Consider the following 19,478-nt stretch of genomic DNA (forward strand, 5'->3'; position numbering starts at 1 on the left):
ACACCATCCCTACCGTGAATCATGGTGGTGGCAGCATCATGTTGTGGCAATTTTTTTCTTGAGCAGGGACAGGGAAACTGGTCAGAGTTAATGGGAAGATGGATGGAGCCAAATACAGGGCAAGTTTATAAAAAACCTGTTAGAGCCTGCAAAAAACTTGAGACTGGGGCAGAGGTTCGCCTTCCAGCAGGACAATTTTTCTAAACCTACAGCCAGAGCTACAATGGAATGGTTTAGATCAAAGCATATTCATGTTTTAGAATGTCTCAGCCAAAGTACAGACCAAAATCCAATTGAGAATCTGTGGCAAGACTTGAAACATGCTGTTCACAGATGCTCTCTACCAATCTGACAGAGCTTGAGCTATTTTGCAAAGAAGAATGGTCAGAAATTTTACTCTCTAGATGTGCAAAGCTGGTAGAGGTAAACCCAAAAAGACTTGCAGCTGTAAGCGAAAGGTGGTTCTACAAATTATTGGCTCAGGGGGGCTGAATACAAATGCACACCACGCTTTTCAGATGTTTATTTGTAAAACATTTTGAAACCCATTTATCATTTTCCTCCCACTTCACAATTATGTACCACTTTGTATTGGTCTTTCAACATAAAATCTGAATAAATTACATTTATGTTTTTGGTTGTAACATGACAAAATGTGGAAAATTTCAAGGCGTATGAATACTTTTTCAAGGCACTGTACCAGGCGCCACCCTACTGGGAAGGCTTTCCACATAATATTGGAGTTTGTGAGCTGTCCAAGTTAACTTTTCAAGTTAACAAGCAGGTAATTGGTTGTTAGGATGCAGGGTGGTCCTAGTAACCAATCAGCAGCTCCCGCCCTCTGTCCAGACCTGCTGTACCTCTGCCCTGTGTATCTGTGAAAGGGAATACAGTGAAAGGGGCAAGTACATTGCTGAGAAGTGGAGTGATGTGAAAGGGGATTGAGGACACTGCTGTGAAGGATGGGGTGGGGGGGCAGGGTGATGTGAAGAGGGGCTGAGGATATATAATGCGAAGGGGTGCAGAGGACACTGCAGTGAAGGATGGTATGAAGGGGAATTGAGGACACTGCTGTGAAAGGAGGGGCATAAGAATACTAATGTGAAAAGAGTAGAGGGGGTGATATGAAGAGAGGCTTAGGACACTGCTGTGAAGGGTAGGCCTGTGATGTAAAGGGGGAGATGTGAAGGGGAGGGAATTGTGATGTGGAGGGAGGGGTGGAAGAAACCAATTTCAAAGGAGAGACGGGAGAAATAAGCGATAATGCAAGCATTTTCCTTCTCCAGATTAATTAGAAATGAATATTTCTGTGATCCCTATATTTTTACTATGGAATTCAAGTTCACTTTATTATTTATACCCGTTCATGTCATGATGGGAATATTGATTTAATTTGCATTTTACAAATGATTTGTTTCCTTGCATACATGAAGCACCAGTCTTAAAAAATCTTTTTCCGAAATATTAGTGTGGTTTAGTAGGGAGTGATCCTGCTGTAGCCTTCCTAATCTAATCAGTACAGTTATCACAGACCAAGCTGAGCTTTTCAGTCCACTAACCTAATATGTATTGGATTGGTGTATTGGTGATTTGACTTTGCAGCAGACATGCATAGTGCTTTTTTTCTTATATGTGTTTTGTGACATTTTGTAAACGGATGTGTCATTATGCTACTTATGACCGTGACAAATCCCACCGCTCCCTTGTGTTTTTATAAAACCACTCTTGAATGGCTTTCTTTTTCTTAAATGTTATTTGCGAACGGGCAACAGCTTGCATAAAAACAATAATAAAACCTACAATCTTACATAAGACATGGATAAAAAATAATAAATACAACAATCATACATATAGATCTGCAGATAATACCCATTATAGCATTACAAAACCTCAGCGGTGTACTGATGTTTTTATTGTCATTCTTGGAGCATCTTTGGTGCTTAGTAATATTGTTTACAAACGGTCTTTTCTTTTTCCGGGTTATTTTCGTGCTTCTGATTATGCTCAATCTTGGTAAAACTTTTTTTTTTTACGTTTCCTGTACTGATTCTGATATCATGTATTGGTTCGTTCAGGAATCGTGCGGCAAAAATTTTCATGCATGTCCCTTCGGCTAATTTTGCATAACCTGTCCTGATCAGACCTTGAAACCTGTGTACTAAAGATCAGATTATCGTACGATCGCTTCAAAAGCGGTTTTCTCATCACCTGTACGAGGCTTAAGTGACATTTCCAGATATTTTTAAAGAGAATACACTATGATGTCCAGTATATATATATGTAATTCTGCCTCCTGCCCATTAGGGAATTCTACTTAGGAATATTCCAGTGGCAACTGTAGCTAAACTGAAGAGGCCAAGGTCATCTCGTTACCTCTGTGTCAAGGCTGGAAGAAGATTCCTCCACTCAGGTTTAGGACAAGGATCCTGGCCACAAACTTGACACTTTTTCAGGCAAATTCATCCACTTTCAACTAGCTTTCAATTGCAAAAATAACTGAAAAAGTAAAGACAACCTAACATTAATCGTTTACATCATTCATTTGTTTAGCCATTTTTGCAATCAAAAGCTGGATGAATGTGTGTAGTCATTAATGGACTTGGCATGGGTGAATTTAGTGTCATCACACCCAAAGTTAGGAAATGTTTAAATGCCTTCCATACAAAAGAGGCTATTTTTCTTCAACAAACAGAAGAGGTGAGAATTCACTTCTTTCTTTGCAGGTAATTGTTTTTTGTTTTTTCCATTTTTTTTTTTCTTTGGAATTGGAACTGTATGCAATACTATTTCTGATACAGACACTGTTTATTAAATATATTTTTAGTATGAACAAAAACATTGTGTTGCAGCACTGTTCAAACATTTCACTTTCAGGCTCAATGCACACAGGATTCTCAAAAAGTCGTTCTGGACGCTGTATTGCCGGCAGGAAAACCCTGCGCAAACACAATTTGATGCGTGTTTAGCTGAAGGCATGTGGCCTGGTATGGTCCAGGAGGCGGGGGGGGGGGGGCGGCGATCACTCTTCCCCTCCCTATGCTGACCTGCCGGGCTGTGTGCTCGGATAAGGGTCTGGTATGGATTTTGGGGGGGACCCCATGCCAGTTTTTTGGCGTGGGGGGTTCCCCTTAAAAGCCATACCAGACCGAAGGGTCTGGTATCGTCTGGGGGGGACCCCTCGCCAGTTTTATTTTTCATTTTGGCGAGGGTACCCCTTCACGCAAGTTGCGAAACCGCAAGTCGGATCATGATCCGACTTGCGGTGTGACTTCTATTCAAATCAATGGGCTGCCATAGGGATCCATTGATTTTGAATAGAGGCAGAGAAACGCCTAACGAGGCGTAACGTTCTGTTTACAGCGTTACACCTCGTTTAACAGCCTTTACCGTCATCTGGCGTCTTTAGGACTGCTCTTGAATGCGATTTTAGGGCCTTTAGACAACAGCCCACAAACTCCCCTGCTGATAAACATCCAAAAACGTCCATGTGTCCATGGACACATAGGATAACATAGAGGGGAGTTTATGGGCTGTTAAAAAAAAAAAAACGCCCAAACTCCCAAAAACGGCCGTTTATGATCTTCAGTGTGCATGGAGCCTCAAAGTCTTGTATACTACAAAAAGCCCAATAACTTCTGAGCACTGAATTCTAAACTTTGTTTGGGAGCTAGAATTTAGATGTAAAGCTAATTCTGAACCTTTTACCGTCATCTGTTTTTGTAAAGGCTTTGTCTGTCATCTATGTTTTCCTTTCTCCGTGATGTGAGGGGTTGTAGAAGAAGTAGAGACAACCTTTAAAATCTATAAATAAATCAGTGTGTGTCAGCTGGTGTGAAAGAATGTCAGAAATTATATACAGTATACTTAGGCTTCACAGTTTGTGGCATGCAAGCTTCCCATTGCACTTCATGGAAATTACATTAATAGACAAATCCCTTCATTTCATAATTAGATGCAACATTTCTACTGAAATGAAAAATGAAACACGTCAACAAAGCATTCATAACTTGTTTTCCACAGAGATTTAACTGTAAAAAATGATTTGAATTCTCTAGAGGAAATATTTCAATATAATTTACATTCTTGTTGATATAAGGGCTATCTTAATTTGTGTTTTTTTTATTCTACTATTAGATACAGTTCCCCCCAATTCCTCTGCATTTTTAGAAGTTACTGACCTTAATTCGAAGAAACTGAAGTATATTCCGGTTCCCAGGTAAGATTAGTCTACATTGAGGTCTTTAATGCCGGCAAGGAGAACTAGGCTAGAAAAATGCAAAATAAACAAAGAAAAGCCTTGCGAGCCACAATGTTGTAATGCCTCAAGCGTGAAAAAACATCTAGCTGCCTGCGTAGAACACGTTCATATACCGTGCGTTACTGTATATATAAAAGATACGCTGCGCGAAGGTGAAGATATGTATTTCATGAATATATTGGATCCACTGATCACGTGCTAAATAGTTTTTGGATTTGATATTTACACTCATTGTGTGACACTTGGCACTTTTTTGTGTTTTGCACTTATACTTATTGTGATATATAATTTTGCATGTTGCACTTTTTTCCTATGTAAATAGATGTTTATATATATTTTTTACTATGCACAATGGCACCGGCTGAATATTTGCCATTTTTGCTTGGATGTCATTACATCTAGCATAATATTTACAAGTTGCACTTATATATTGATTTGTTTTTTGGATATCCATTGTATGTATATATATATATATATATATATATATATATATATATATATATATATATATATATATTATTTTTTGTTTTTTGCACTAAGGCCGGAAAGGCTATTTATATAGCATATCACACATATTATTATTATTATATTATTTTCTTTAATATCAATTTCTTTAACATTTTGAATACTTTCTTGATATATCTTCACCTTAGCGCAGCGTATATTTTATAGAAAAATGCAAAGAAGGGATTGTGTGGGATTGGCTTGTATGGTTAGTTTTTAAAGACTGGAAAAGAAAAGTTTCTCTAATAACCAAACCAGCCTGATTCTACTTGTTCTATGCAGAGCCTAGAAAGAATCAGTTTGGCTGCTTTGAACTCCAGAGACATTTTGCTCTCTTTTTTATCATTCTTGATATAGCACCAAGCACACATAGTGATATTTCGACAATATTGCTTCTATTTTTGTAAGCAGACATTAAACCTAATATTTCCTGATCTGAAATATAATCTACAATTAAACAGATTTATGGTGAAGAAAGCAAAGAATGAATTTTTGGTATGCTGAAAGATATTTGTGATAATGGTCTGCTGGCAAAATGGGCTTCATTTATTGTTATACTGTACATCATTTACAAAGAAGTGCATGTGTTAATTTTGACATTTCATGAAAAAAAAAAAAAAAAACATTTATTGTTATACAAAGCTTAAAGCATAATTAAACACGAAAATGTAATATATTGCCGTTTACAAGTCCTTAGATGTGGTAGCTGCATTCCTTAAATTTTTTTATAGCTAATAACATTTAATCAAATCCGAAAATTCCTTTTGTCCTTACCAGAAATGCAGTGTCTTTGTCGCTTTCTGTGAAATTAAGTGGAAGACTAAACAATCTCATTCTTCTTGTGTAAACCACTAATCCTATCACCACCATGTGGATGAGCAAGGGCAGACATGTTTGAAGTCCAGCCTAATTTAAAAAAAAAAATTCTTGGCACCTCATATCACCCCTAATAAAAGACCTAAACTCAGTTCACACTTGTGGAGTCTGACTTTGTTACGACTTTTACACTTTCTGCCACTGAAGCAGTGTCAAAGTCAGACCAAAGTAGTACAGGAACCTTTTCTGAAGTCACAGCAACTTCAGTAGTGTCAATTGGAACGGCTCTCATAGAGATACATGGCATTTCACATGTCCTGCGACTTTGGGTCGCACAAGTCTGTTCCTAAGTCGCAGGAGTGTGAACCGAGCCTTAGAGCTACTTTGTTAAACAGTAGCAAATAACCCCTTTCTATATTCAAGGTGGTGTCTATTGCATAAACTATGCAAACAACAAAACTTAAATGGTCATACTACACTTTTTATAGATTACAAAAATGTTATCCCTGGCTTTTATTCAAATACATTCTAACACTGGTAGCCTCAAAGTATCACCTTCACTAGACAATTGGACACCGCAAAAACCTGAAAAACTCTTTTTTTTCTAGGAAATAACTCAAAAGTTCCCGTTATTTTTCTACTGTATATATTAATGTCATTGATGTTGCCTTGTATTGTCAGTTCTTGGAGTCCAGCTTTCCTACTAATGTTTTCTGTTGTATTTCTTCAAGTAATGCAATATCTAGCCATATAACCACTGGCAAATATTAACATATTGATCATTATCATATAACATCATCATAATAATATGTTGACACAAAACATAAAGTTTTGTGGTGAAAATGTACTTAGAATTATCAGGTATGCTCTACAAAAACACACTGGGGTTGATTTACTAAAGACGGCCGTAGGTGGTGCGAATCTGGGCCAATTCAGCAGGCACTGGCCGAAATTCTAACCATGTATGCCCAGGCTGATTGTACCCAAGTCGATTCATCGATCCACTGGGGTACAACCAGCATGTCCAATTTTTCATGCAATTATTGCCAGTGGCTATAGCCGCTAGCAATAATCAGTGTGTTCTCCTGGTAGGGATGGCTCCCTGCACCCCCCCCCCCCACAATAGCTCCACGGGAGGTTGCAGTAAAGAAAATCGCACCATCTATAGCTGGTTTAAAGGCAAATAGGCTGGGGGGCGTGTCCAAGATGGTGACGGGAGCAGACGTGTAACTGTGGAGCTCCCAATCCGGACTTTCATCCTTCACCCAACCTAGTGTGGAACTGGATTAATACTGCCCATATACCTCTCAGACTGCCTCCCATAGTGTCGGGGAATGAAAAAGAACAAGAAGGGGACACAGAAGAGACGTACCTCCAACGCAGTGCACACACTGCCGAAACCCAGGCCTCCCCCCTCCGCGGCCTGCCACATGGAGACTCAGACAGTGTCCCCGCCTGATGATGTGATTCAGGCCGGTTCTCCAGCCTTTGATGCCCTGATGCTGGCAATCACCACATGCCAATCTACCCTCATGGTGAAAATGGATCATGTCCACACGGAGACAGCCCTTATCCGTCGGGACATGGACAGGTTCAGGGAGCGGGTGACGGAGATGGAGAGTAGGGTCTCTATCATGGAGGATACTCAGAGAGACCATCATGCTGACCTACAGATCCTGAAATCCAAGGTGAAAGTCCTTGAAGCCAGAGCTCAAGACGCCGGAAACCGGAATCGCTGGAACAACTTATGGGTCCTGGGACTCCCGGAGGGTGCCGAGGGTTCGGATCCGGTCACCTTTATGGAGCAATTGCTTTCCATCCTTGCTTCCGAAGGCGCGATTCTCCCCGGACTTCTCCATCGAATGTGCTCACCGCATGCCGGCGACCAGAGGCCCGCAGGGAGTACCACTGCGCACTTTCATTTTTAAACTCCTGCATTACAGGGACAGATACAGTTCTCCGTGCGGCTCATCTGCAGGGCGAGCTGAAATTTGAAAATGCAAAGATACTAATCTTTTCAGATTACTCTATGGAAACACAGAGACAACGCAAATCCTTCGACCAAGTTCGTGCCATGTTAAGAGAAAAGGGAGTCAAGTACAGCATGCTTTTTCCCTCCAAGCTGTGGGGGCAAGATGGAGAACGGGTGCAATTCTTTACTTCTCCCAGAGATGGGGCTGCATGGGCTGAAACATTGCAACGCTGATCCCCTCGCAGTTTTTCTCCCTGCTGATGTCTGTGAGTATGTTATTGGGGGGCCCCACAACTAATTGTACAGTGTAAGGGACCACATTTGGGCTCCGTGGGGTGTTTTTATTTTCTCCTGACACACAGTCACCCACACGTTACCACCGATGCCACTGATAGTGAACTGTTCCCACTGTGTCGGGGCGTATGGAACTGGGACCTCATGACCTGTATCCCCCCCCCCCCTTCAGAGCCTGCTCTTGGTTCCCCCCCCCCCCTGTTGCTGAAGTTTCGGCCACACACTGGAGGATCCTATCCCTATGGTACTGTACTCGCCCACCCGCACAACCCCTCCTGTGTTCCCCTCCATTCTTTCAACCCTGGAGTGATTGCAGCGGGAGGGTGTTTATATCGTGGATGCAACCCTGATGTATTTGCTCAGGTCGCCTGCAAACACACCTGTGGGGACCACCAGAGAAACTGTCCTCTTCCCCCCCCCCCCCCAGTTCTCCCCCCCTGCCCTGATCCTGTTTTGTTAGGGGAAGTTCAATGACTGTTCACCTAAGTACTGTGCCCCGGGGCTCCGGGTGTTCTACACTAACTCTCCTTTACCAGATTTTTCAGGTACTTTTGACTGTTCAGATTCACAGAGGCTAGAGCCTTTTGCACAACATTGCCTTCATGTCCGGCCATAGGGCTGGTGTTCATTTTGGGAAGCAAACACTCCTCCGCGGTTGGGGAGGTGGGGTGGGGAGTTGGGCCACTCTGATGGCTCTCAGTTTGCTGTTTTAAATTGCATGACCATAACGTTTTTGATCACTTTAATTGCACTATTGTGGAGACCTGGTCCTTTTCTCTGCCTTGTTCTGGCTGCCTGTAGAGAGCCACGACTCACTAACTCTGATACTCCTTGCTATATATTATTAATATATATGTATGGCTACCCTTGACGCCCTCTCCTGGAACACACGGGGTTTGAACTCTTCGGTTAAACGTTCCTTAGTCTTCCAGTTTATTAAGAGGTACAACCCCCATGTGTGTGTGTTACAGGAAACGCATTTGATAGGAAACAAGACCCTCGGCCTTAAAAAAAACGCTGGTAGGTCACCACTACCACTCCACTTATTCTAATTGCGCCAGAGGAGTCCGTATCCTTGTTCTCAAAACACTCCCCTTTAAGCTCCTTGACCTGGTTCTGGATCCCGATGGTAGGTTTGTGTTGGTCTATGCATTGATTCATAACTTGCCATGGGTTCTGGTAGGATTGTATCTGCCGCCTCCTGCATCCCTCAAATTGTTATATCTGCTTTCAGCCAAGTTAGCACAATTCTCCTCGGGCAATGTAATACTAATGGGAGATTTTAACCTTGTCTCAGACTCTGCTATGAACAGATGCGCCACGGCTGGCGACGTGGGCTGACACATATGGCCTCACAGATGTGTGGAGGTGGAGACACCCCCTTTCTCGGGCCTTCACCTGTCACTCTGCCACCCACAAATCCTTTTCACGTATAGACCTTGCCTATGGGGGGGGCGCCTTTCCTGTCCAGGGTGCGGGACATTTTCATCCTTCCTAGGGGGATTTCGGACCATGCCCCGTTACTTCTGTCCCTAGAGTTGACAATGGTCCCATCTGACAAACTCTGGAGACTTTCCAGATTTTGGGTTTCAGATGCGGAGGTGGAGTCCTGGTTTCACGACACACTGAGTCACTTCTGGAGAGGCAATCCGGGGGCGGCTGTGGCGAGCTCCGTGTGGGAAGCCTTCAAAGCCTCCTCAAGGGGACACTACCAGTCAATAATAGCAGCAGTGAGGAGGGAAGGTAGAGCGGAGCATACTAAGATGGAGGATGAGGCGTCTAGACAGTAAGGTCCCGTGACCCCCAACATTATACCCAACTTCAATCTCTGACACAGCAGGCACTTCTTCTGCGCACATCTTTGATGGAGAAGAAATTACTCCATCAATCCCAGAGCATTTTTGAGCAGGGGAAAAGACGGGGCGTCTATTGGCCTGGTTATCCAGGGAGCAGTCGGGAGTGATGACCATTGCTTCCCAGGACATCAACCAGTGCTTTGCTAATTATTACCAACAGCTTTACAGCTCCCGGGTGACCTACGACCAGAAAGACCTGAATGACTATCTTGAGGCTATTGACGTCCCTGTCCTCACCTCTACCACCGCAAACAAATTGAACGCCCCGATTAAGATAGAAGAGATACAGACGGCCCTAAAAATGATGCAGGCGGGCAAAACCCCGGGACCGGACGGGTTCCCGGTTGAGTTTTATAATACCCCGTACACACAGTCGGACATTGATCGGACATTCCGACAACAAAATCCATGGATTTTTTCTGACGGATGTTGGCTCAAACTTGTCTTGCATACACACGGTCACACAAAGTTGTCGGAAAATCAGATCATTCTGAACACGGTGACGTAAAACATGTACGTCGGGACTATAAACGGGGCAGTAGCCAATAGCTTTCGTCTCTTAATTTATTCTGAGCATGCGTGGCACTTTGTGCGTCGGATTTGTGTACACACGATCGTAATTTCCGACAACGGATTTTGTTGTCGGAAAATTTTATAGCAAGCTCTCAAACTTTGTGTGTCGGAAATTCCTATGGAAAATGTGTGATGGAGCCTACACACGGTCGGAATTTCCGACAACAAGGTCCTATCACACATTTTCCATCGGAAAATCCTATCGTGTGTACAGGGCATAAGACTTACATGGAAGACCTGGCCCCCAGACTGCAGTTGCTTCTGTCTCAGGCATTGGAGTCCGGAACACTCCCGGATTCGATGAGTGATGACGTGATAATGGTCATCCCCAAGCCTGGCAAAGATCCCACCTTATGTTCTTCCTACCGTCCTATTTCCCTCCTTAACGTCGACATAAAAATATTCGCAAAAATCCTTGCCAACCGTCTGAACACTGTTATTATGGCCCTGGTCCACCCAGACCAAACGGGCTTCATGCCAGGTCGTGGTACGGATATCAACATTCGTCGGCTGCACACCCACATAGCGATCGCAGACCCTGAAAGCCCCGGAGTGGTGGCCTCTCTCAACGCCGAGAAGGCCTTCGACTCGGTCGAGTGGGGCTACCTGTGCACGGTACTCGCTAGATTTGGTTTCGGTCCTCGATTCCGGTCATGGCTGCAGATGCTATATGCACACGCTAGGGCCCGCATATGCAGTAACGGGACCCTGTCGGACTCCTTCTCTCTAGGGAGGGGGACTTGACAGGGTTGTCAACTGTCACCGGCACTCTTCGCCCTTGCCCTGGAACATCTTGCTGCCCACCTTAGGAAAGATTCTGGAATCAAGGGCATAAGGATGGGCCCACTAGAAGAAAAGTTATCCCTTTTCGTGGACGACTCCCTGCTATATTTGGCGGATGCCTCGACTTCCTTAAGATCTGCCCTGACCCAGTTTGACAACTTCAGCCGATACTCGGGGATACGTATCAACTGGGACAAATCTGTATTATTTCTGCCTTATCCGTCGTTGCCCCTAACAGATTCTCACACGCCTCTACGTTGGGTGGAAGAATTCACATACCTAGGGGTAAAGGTGGGTCCCACGGTGGGATGCTACCTGGCTAGGAATGTCCTCCCGGTGTTGGACCAACTGACCAAACAATGTGCTACGTGGCGCAACCTCCCTCTCACACCTGTGGGCAGGGGGAACTTAATTAAAATGATATACCTATCCAAATTGCTATATTTTTTCAGACAGACCCCTACCCCTATCCCCCAATCCTTCTTCTGACAACTAGACAGTATTGTGACCACCTTCATCTTGGCTGGTCGTCTCCCTTGGGTAGCTCGACGCACTCTCTACCTCCCCTTGTCCAACGACAGGCTGGCTCTCCCAAATTTCCTTGCATATTACTGGGCGGCGGATCTAGTCACGTTCAGATGGTGGTTCTCTCAGCCTAGACAGAATCCGGCCGTCACCTTGGAGGCTGCTGTTCTCGGGTCATACGCGGCACTCTCCAATCTAGTTTTTAGGGGTTGTAAAGCACATCCATCCGTAACAGGGCCCATGAGGACTACCATATGTGCCTGGCAATGCTCCAGAGCGATTGGGGCTAAGTGAAAGACTGTCTCCCCCCACACCCCACTTTGGGGTAACCCCTTCCTTCCTCATTTACACACGGTGCCTGATTCCGCGATATGGGCTAAACGAGGTATTGTTACCCTGCGACATGTCATGCCAAACGGTAAAATAATGACATTTCAGGAACTAAGATGGACTTATGACCTCCCCTGCTCTTTCCAGTTCAGATATTGCCAGCTCCCCGCTCCCCAATGCTCTTAACTCACAATTTGCAGACCCGGTGACTCTTGAGTCGGACTCGATTGAACGACTCCTGATCTCAGGAGTGGTGGGTAAACCCCTCTCATCCCTTTATCTATATCTTACCGTGGCTCATGATACTGATACTATGGTCACATTAGGTAAATGGAAAACTAGCATCCCTGACTTGGATGAGGAGATCTGGGAGGAGACTGTCTCCTCATATATCCCCTCTATGATTGCATCATTCAATTGAAGTTCTTACATAGGGCATACTACACCCCACAGAGGCTTGCTAATTATATACCCCTCCTTCCGTCCACTATGCACAAGGTGTGCCCTTGAACAGGAATCCTTTTTCCACATGGTTTGGACTTGCCCTAGAATTTGCTCCTATTGGCAGGAGGTGGCGGACACCCTGACGGAGATATGTGGAGCTCCAGTACCACTGAACCCCCTCCTATTCTTGCTTAGTTACCTGGGGGATGTGTAGGGAGACAGATATACCAAATTGTGTATGACCTTCATCCTATTTTATGCCAGGAGAGAAATCTTGCTGTGCTGGAGGGGGTCAGAGCTTACAACAAGATGCTCTTGGTGGAATACAATAAACAGAGTGTTACTACTGTACAAAATTACGGATGAGAGCAGAAACTTTCCAGCAAAATTTGATAAAATCTGGTCGAGTTGGGGCAACGCCTGCGGCTGAGACACACTTGATCACAGAATACCCAAGTAAAGCAGATGGGAAATTGTGATGGGTGGTCCTTGGCCTCCTCTCCTCCCCTCCCTCCCTTCCTCCCCCCCCATCCCTTCGCCTGTCTTCCCCCCCCCCCATCCCCTATCACTCTTCCTTCCTGCCCCCCCCACACACACACAAAAAAGTGGAGGGGTGGCGCTGCTATAGGGTAATGCCTGTCCATACTCTTACCAACCTTCTCCTTGGTTCTGTTACATGCTCCCATCTGATGTGATCTTATCTGTATATACCTTGTATCTGTTATGTTCAACCTCATACCTACAATAACAATGTGACTCGTAACTCTCTGCAAGGATTCTAATGACTGTACTGTCAATGCTTTGTATGTTTATTTTATTGTTCAAATAAAAACTTTTACTGTCAAAAAAAAAAAAAAAATGGCAAATAGGCCGTTTACCTAGCAAAGGAATTCACCCAAGAGATTAGTGAAGGTGGTGATGTTTCTCTTTGCCCAGAATACCTGATCAGTTGCAAGTGAAATAGAAAAAAGAACATTTTTGCTAGCACATGATGGGATGAAGTCAGTACAGCTTCAGCTCATTCACTAAGTTCTGGGGAAAATTTCCTTGCAAAGTGAACAGCCTATTTTCCTTTGGTAAATTAACCCCGTTGTGAGAACTCAGCTTTCTGTATGTAGATAAAGTTAAAAATATTTTGGCACAATTACATTGGCACTGCCTTATAATATCATTATCAATAAGGTGAAACTGAGTTGCGAGTCCATTATTTCAAAGTCTCAAGGTAAAATGGTTATAAACTGAGCTACACAGATAATTGTTATAGTGCTACTAAAATCTTCATTATTGATTGACCTTTATAGCACGCAGATAAACAAGGGTCTGATCTGCTTTCATTCCACATGACAATCTCTTATTTATTTTCCTCTTTTGATTATTTGCTTTTTCTTGGATTGACCTAATCTTTATGAGACCATGGTGCACCCCTGACTGAGACAAGTGTATGTGACCGTCTCTTATATATGTGCTTCTTCCAGTTCTCACCCTGAAGCCATTGCTTTCTTGTCAGATCTTATTCTGTGTCAGCTTACATGTCATAATAGATAGTGGGAGTTGCATGCACTTGCTCACATCTCTTTCATATGACAAGTCAATTAGACAAAAAAATTCTCATGGGCCTTGTATAAAAAAATGTTTAAAAAATATGGAATTTATTTTGTTTGTAACTAAGGGTTTTCCATTAAAACATTTTCACAGAAAATAACAAATATTAGTGCATTTATCTTTCTATATATTGAAACTTTTTTTCTTTATTTTTTTTGGGATTTTTACATTTAAGGGTCTATTAGGTGTAAAGATTATTAAAAAGCAAATTTTATATTTGTTAAAATCATTTAATGTCATAAGTAACAGAGTTGTGAGATAAGACCTAAGGCTCTGTTCAAACATATGCGACGGTGCGCACCCAATTTTACATGTCGTGTTTAGTGCAACCCTTTCATTTTAATTGCCTGCCCTATGTGCGGGACTGCATGTAAATTGCACATTTTCCCGGTCCTTTAACAAAAACACGTTGCTGTTAGCCAATCGAATAACCTCAATCAAAAAGTCATCAGAAGTCTGCTCTATTCATTGCCTTACTGATGATAAATATATTGCTGCAAACGTAGTCTACACCACTTTTTCAGTAAACTGATACAATTGTTTTGAAGTATTCAATCTTTATTCTAGGTAATATATACAATTACTTTACAAAGTTTTAATCAGAATCCAATAACTCCTTATAGATACTTTTACTTTATTTTCTGCCTTATATATTCACATTGAGATTTACAATAATTAAGGAAGTCTCCGGCCAAAACGCGTTAGCACTTTAGATGTAGCACTGCTGTTAGTGCCAAATAAAAATTTGTAAGAAGAAGCAATCGTGTTTCTGGCATTTTTTGCTAATTTTATTGGCTGGCTTTGTATTGTTCTAAAAATTATGTGACAATTTATTATTTTTGTCTTCTCATATTTTTGTTGTTGAGTCATGATCTGATTTATTTTTCTTCATTTCCTCTTATGAACAGCTCCAATCTTTTGTGTTTCAGAGCTGTATCAGTGTCTCCGTACACATCTTGGCTGTCTAAAATATCAGACACAGACATTCTGCTGGCTGCACATGGAAACAGTGGAGTTGTCACAGTAGATATGGGAGGCAGCGTTAGGCTATGGGAGACTGGACTTGAAAGTATTCAGCGTTCTTTGCTTGAATGGAGAAATATGATTGGACAAGATGATGGGCGACCTGTTCAGGTAAAATATTGTGCTACATTTGCAGAACTGTTTGAAGTGTCTGTCAGTACGTATAAAATTCTGTTTTTCCTGTTTTGACTCACATTTTCTCAGTTATTTTACTTTTTTGTTTAGACAAACTATTTCTGCAAAATAAATCACAATTCATCAGGCAGGATGAAAAAATTGATTCAAGATTTTAGTGCTATATATACTGTTAACAGTTGCATTTTACTTTTGCGGCTGTTAAGAACTTTCTCTAATAATTTCTGTTTTATGTTCCCTTCACATAAATAGAAATGGCAAAACAAAAATGCCAGTAAAGCGTCTCAGACAACATTATGCATGTACAGTATATGCAAGTAACAGTGGGCAATGGGAATAATACAATGGATAAACTTCCCAAGGTAGCGAATGTTTAGGAGAGTTATTTTATGTTAGCAGCGCTACCACCATCTAGTGGTTAAAACTGTACCTTCTCTTAACTGAACGGTGCTTGTAATCAAAGGTAATTTTACCTTGCATTAAACACATACATATAATAATATATAATAATAGGGAATCCTGCTCTAACACAATATTTGCAGTCCATATTTCGATAATTTATTTCACTTTGTAATCATTAGCAAAAGATGCCCACAGAATTTGCTACACTTATTTTTACCTGCCTATTTTTCAACAGCTTAACGAGCAAGGTCTCACAGTTGTTTGCTCCATGTGTCAGACTGCAGCTTTGGCTTGTTGTCTGTGCTTATGCAGGTCTCTTGAGAGAACGTAGATATAGAACTCCAATATAACAGACTACCATCACCTTTCTGAAAGTTGTCAGGATACATTGATAGATATTGGCCATCTAACGTTCCAGGATCATGCACACACCAGCTTTACCATTACAAGGTCTACTTGTTAACCCAATTGATTTAGTGGATCTACATTTAAACAAGGCATTTTAGTACACAGGTTATATTTCCTACAATTATGGACATAGCAAGCAGTGACATGGGATACACAGAATATACCCATAATGCTTAAACAATAATAAATGTATACTGAAACTTTGTAAATGCCTGTTTACATTGGATAATGAACCTGCAGGTTATGGGGCCATTGGCCTGTTAGATAAGGTCATAAGTGCCAACATAGAACCAAAGAGAGAGATAAGTAACAGAAAAGGGAGAGAGTAAAAAGGAGGATCAATGTGCAGAAAGGGGGGAGGTAAAAAAATGACAGAAGAGCAAGAAAGAAGAGGGAGTTGGAAAGGATGTTAAGGAGAGGCATAGGTAGAGAATGAGGAAAAGGGGGACCAAGGGTGGTGTAGTCTAGTTAGGTGCTCATCAAATAGCGAGCAATATTGGTCGTTTGGAAGCATATAAAGCATTATTCATGGTACCATGACCTTTTGAAGTTTAGGCACACAGTTTGGTATCACAGAAAGTTTCTTAAAATGTAAATGTTATACTCAACATTGCTCCAACAAACAATAAAGTGCCTATATTAATATAATCAATACAATAAAAAAATTAATTAGCAATATAAAGTGCTTGGTGCAAATATAGTGCAAACTTATAAAGTGAACTTGTTCAACTCGTAATGTGCAGATCCTGGTGACACTCCCTGCTCCCCTCCTGGGTCCCCACTCACCGACAATAATCTTTAAAATCACCTGGTATATGGGTTGGAGTATCGCCTTCCACCAATGCCTAGGACTGCTGGATGTATTCTGTGTATAGGTGAGGATGTCACCTTTCTTCCACTGATAAGCTATGAGACGTCAGGTGTATCCTATATCCGGGTGAAGGTATCACTTCTCCAACCCGGTGATCGGATATCCATATTGTAGATGAATGGCAATGAAGAGAAAAAAGGTGTATAGTGTAATACTGCTAAATGTATTTGTTAAAGGTCAAAATCATTACACTTACATCAAAGATTTAAAAACATGCAAAAAACACTGCCTTGGCGTGCAAACAACCATCACTAGGTCTCCTTCATTTGATTTTATTCTTATTATTATTCACACAGAAAGTTTCTTATTTATCATGCACCAAGTCTTAACTTGTTTTACTGTTGAGGTTGCCTATTTTGATGCTTTTGCTAAGGTTTGCTTACCAGCCATTAAAAAAAAAAGTAGCAAATATTAATTGTGAGCTAGGGCATCCCTCTGGTTTAAGTTTAACAAGGCTGCCCATTAATCCATCTAGATGCTTTTCCCCAAAATCATAGATATCTTAATATACAGTAAATCTGCAGTGCCAGGGCTGGAGTTCCAGCACATGCAGCCTGCTGAACCACATATTGGAACTGTCTGGGGTATTGCATGTAATGACTGTATGATGGTGCATGATACTGTGAGTTCTGGAGTGCATGTTGCTGTATCAGATTGCTTGGTGCAGTGTTTATCAGGGTACTTAGTGATGTATGTTTTGGTTTCTTGGTGTGGTGTGTAGAGTGCATGCTGCAATATAGCATTTGTAGTTTAACCATAAAGTCTCTATCCTTGGCATAGCATACTATTCAGGTTTATACTCTGAAGACTTTTGTTTATGCATGAATGTCCAGATGCCTTATAAAGTCCATTGCCATAAGTGGAAGACTATTACGTTAGTCCCCAGGGTAACAGCAGGTTATTTGAAGTATATGAAGGCTGCTAAAATACTGATTGTTAGGGGACAAATGTTTTAATCAGTAATACACTGGATGAGCAGTTCTTGGCTGTCACATTTTGGCTGCTTCTTTTCGGCCCAGTTTCTACCGTGCAGGATAAGGTAATTATTCTGCTTCAGGGTTTGGTTTAATATCATGTATAAAGTAAGAGGTTAGGTTCAAAGTTAACCCCACATTTGTTTGAAAATTAATATAACATATACAGTATGTTTGTGACACAAGAATATTTTAGATTTAGTGTTAATAAAGTTTACATTTCTAGTTAATTTACTTGTGACTTTCAGCTCCCTTTTCTGATGCAAGCATCATTCTGTAAGCATTTTACACACCTGTGTCTCTGAACACCTGCTGCATGATATATTTCTCATTGGTATGAGGCTGACAAGAGCTTGTCTTTGGTGTTATTGACTCTATCCTCAAGTACACTCAACAACTCATGTTTTTGGCATCTCCTTAAAGTGATTGTAAAGTCTCGTTTAAAAAAATAAAATAACAAACATGTTTTACCTGCTCTGTGCAGTTGGTTTTGCACAGAGCAGCCCGGATCCTCCTCTTCTCGGGTCCCTCTTTGCTGCTACTGGCCCCTCCCTCCTATTGAGTGCCCCCACAGTCAGTAGTAGTCACAGCTCCGTGTGTCCTTTCAGACACAGAGTCCTGGCCCTGCTCCCTCTCTCCCCTGATTGGCTGACTGACTTTGATTGACAGCCGTGGGAGCCAATGGTGCTGCTGCTGTGTTTTAGCCAATCAGGAGGAGTGTTCCGGGTCTCTTAGAGATTTGTGGACATTGCTGGAGAGAGATGGGGCTCAGGTAAGTAATTAGGGGGTGTTGGGGAGGCTGCTACACACAAAAGGTTTTTTCTATCTTAATGCATAGAATGCATTAAGATAAAAAAAACCTTCTGCCTTTACAATTCATTTAAGTAGGAACAACTGGGAGAATTAGTGACAAGGTTTAGTCAATTCAATTATCACAGCATATTTAACTAAAATTCTCAGAACATAACCTCTTCAAAATCCTGAATGAATTTATATTTTGTAATTGAAAACAGGGGTGTAACCAAAAATCACAGGGCCCCAAAGAATCTTTTTAATGCCCCCCCCCGTACGAATGTGTGGAGGGGGACTACAGGTCTCTTTCAGCCAGAGGATCTAGAAGAAAAAGGAATAGCGTACTTTGTTCAAAAGTACACGTTTTCCTTAAAACTATGCTATCACTAATTTAAAGAGCCACTGAAACTTTGCCAACCAGGGGCATATTGACAGTAACCCTGCAAAGGGGCCTTCTCAGCCTAGTCATTCTCACCTTGCAAGTACTCCATTACTATTCCTTTCTCTTCCACAGCCTGTGACACAATTCTCAGAGCTTACAGCTAGGTGGGACCACCTGATCTCTACAGTGCTCAGGTATAAAATCCAGTCACTAGGCCCAAGCACTGTCACAGTCACCGACACCTCAGATTTCAAAGTAGCTACAGAGGAGGAAGATGCTGTGAGGGAGCACCAACATGAATGTAAGAGGGTCAGGAGGGCTGCTTTACAAAGAATATGTCACTTTGCCATGCATTGACAAGGTAACAGGATTAGGAAACCCAGTGACCCTTACAATGTTGGCCGTCAGTGGAAAAAATGTCAAACAACATTGGTCAGAGGAAGGAAGAATGACTGGCATCATTGGTCAGTAGGAGAAATAAAATGTTTTGTTGGTGATCAGTGGGAGAAAAATTGTCTGGCATTGTTGTTCAGT

The 19,478-nt window shown here is 42.0% G+C and overlaps 1 protein-coding gene across 3 annotated transcripts in view; it reads left to right on the forward strand.

Moving 5' to 3' along the window:
- VWA8 (von Willebrand factor A domain containing 8) overlaps window positions 1-19,478 on the forward strand; it is a 686,916-nt gene that overhangs the window by 517,665 nt on the left and 149,773 nt on the right. For all 3 annotated transcript variants that reach the window (XM_073614208.1, XM_073614207.1, XM_073614209.1), the window contains exons 37-38: window positions 4,135-4,216; window positions 14,887-15,091. In XM_073614208.1, the coding sequence (XP_073470309.1) occupies window positions 4,135-4,216; window positions 14,887-15,091 (287 nt within the window). The remainder of the gene's footprint in view (window positions 1-4,134; window positions 4,217-14,886; window positions 15,092-19,478) is intronic.

The sequence above is a fragment of the Aquarana catesbeiana genome, linkage group LG02, assembly GCF_042186555.1.
Source record: "Aquarana catesbeiana isolate 2022-GZ linkage group LG02, ASM4218655v1, whole genome shotgun sequence".
NCBI classification, from domain to species: Eukaryota; Metazoa; Chordata; class Amphibia; order Anura; family Ranidae; genus Aquarana; species Aquarana catesbeiana.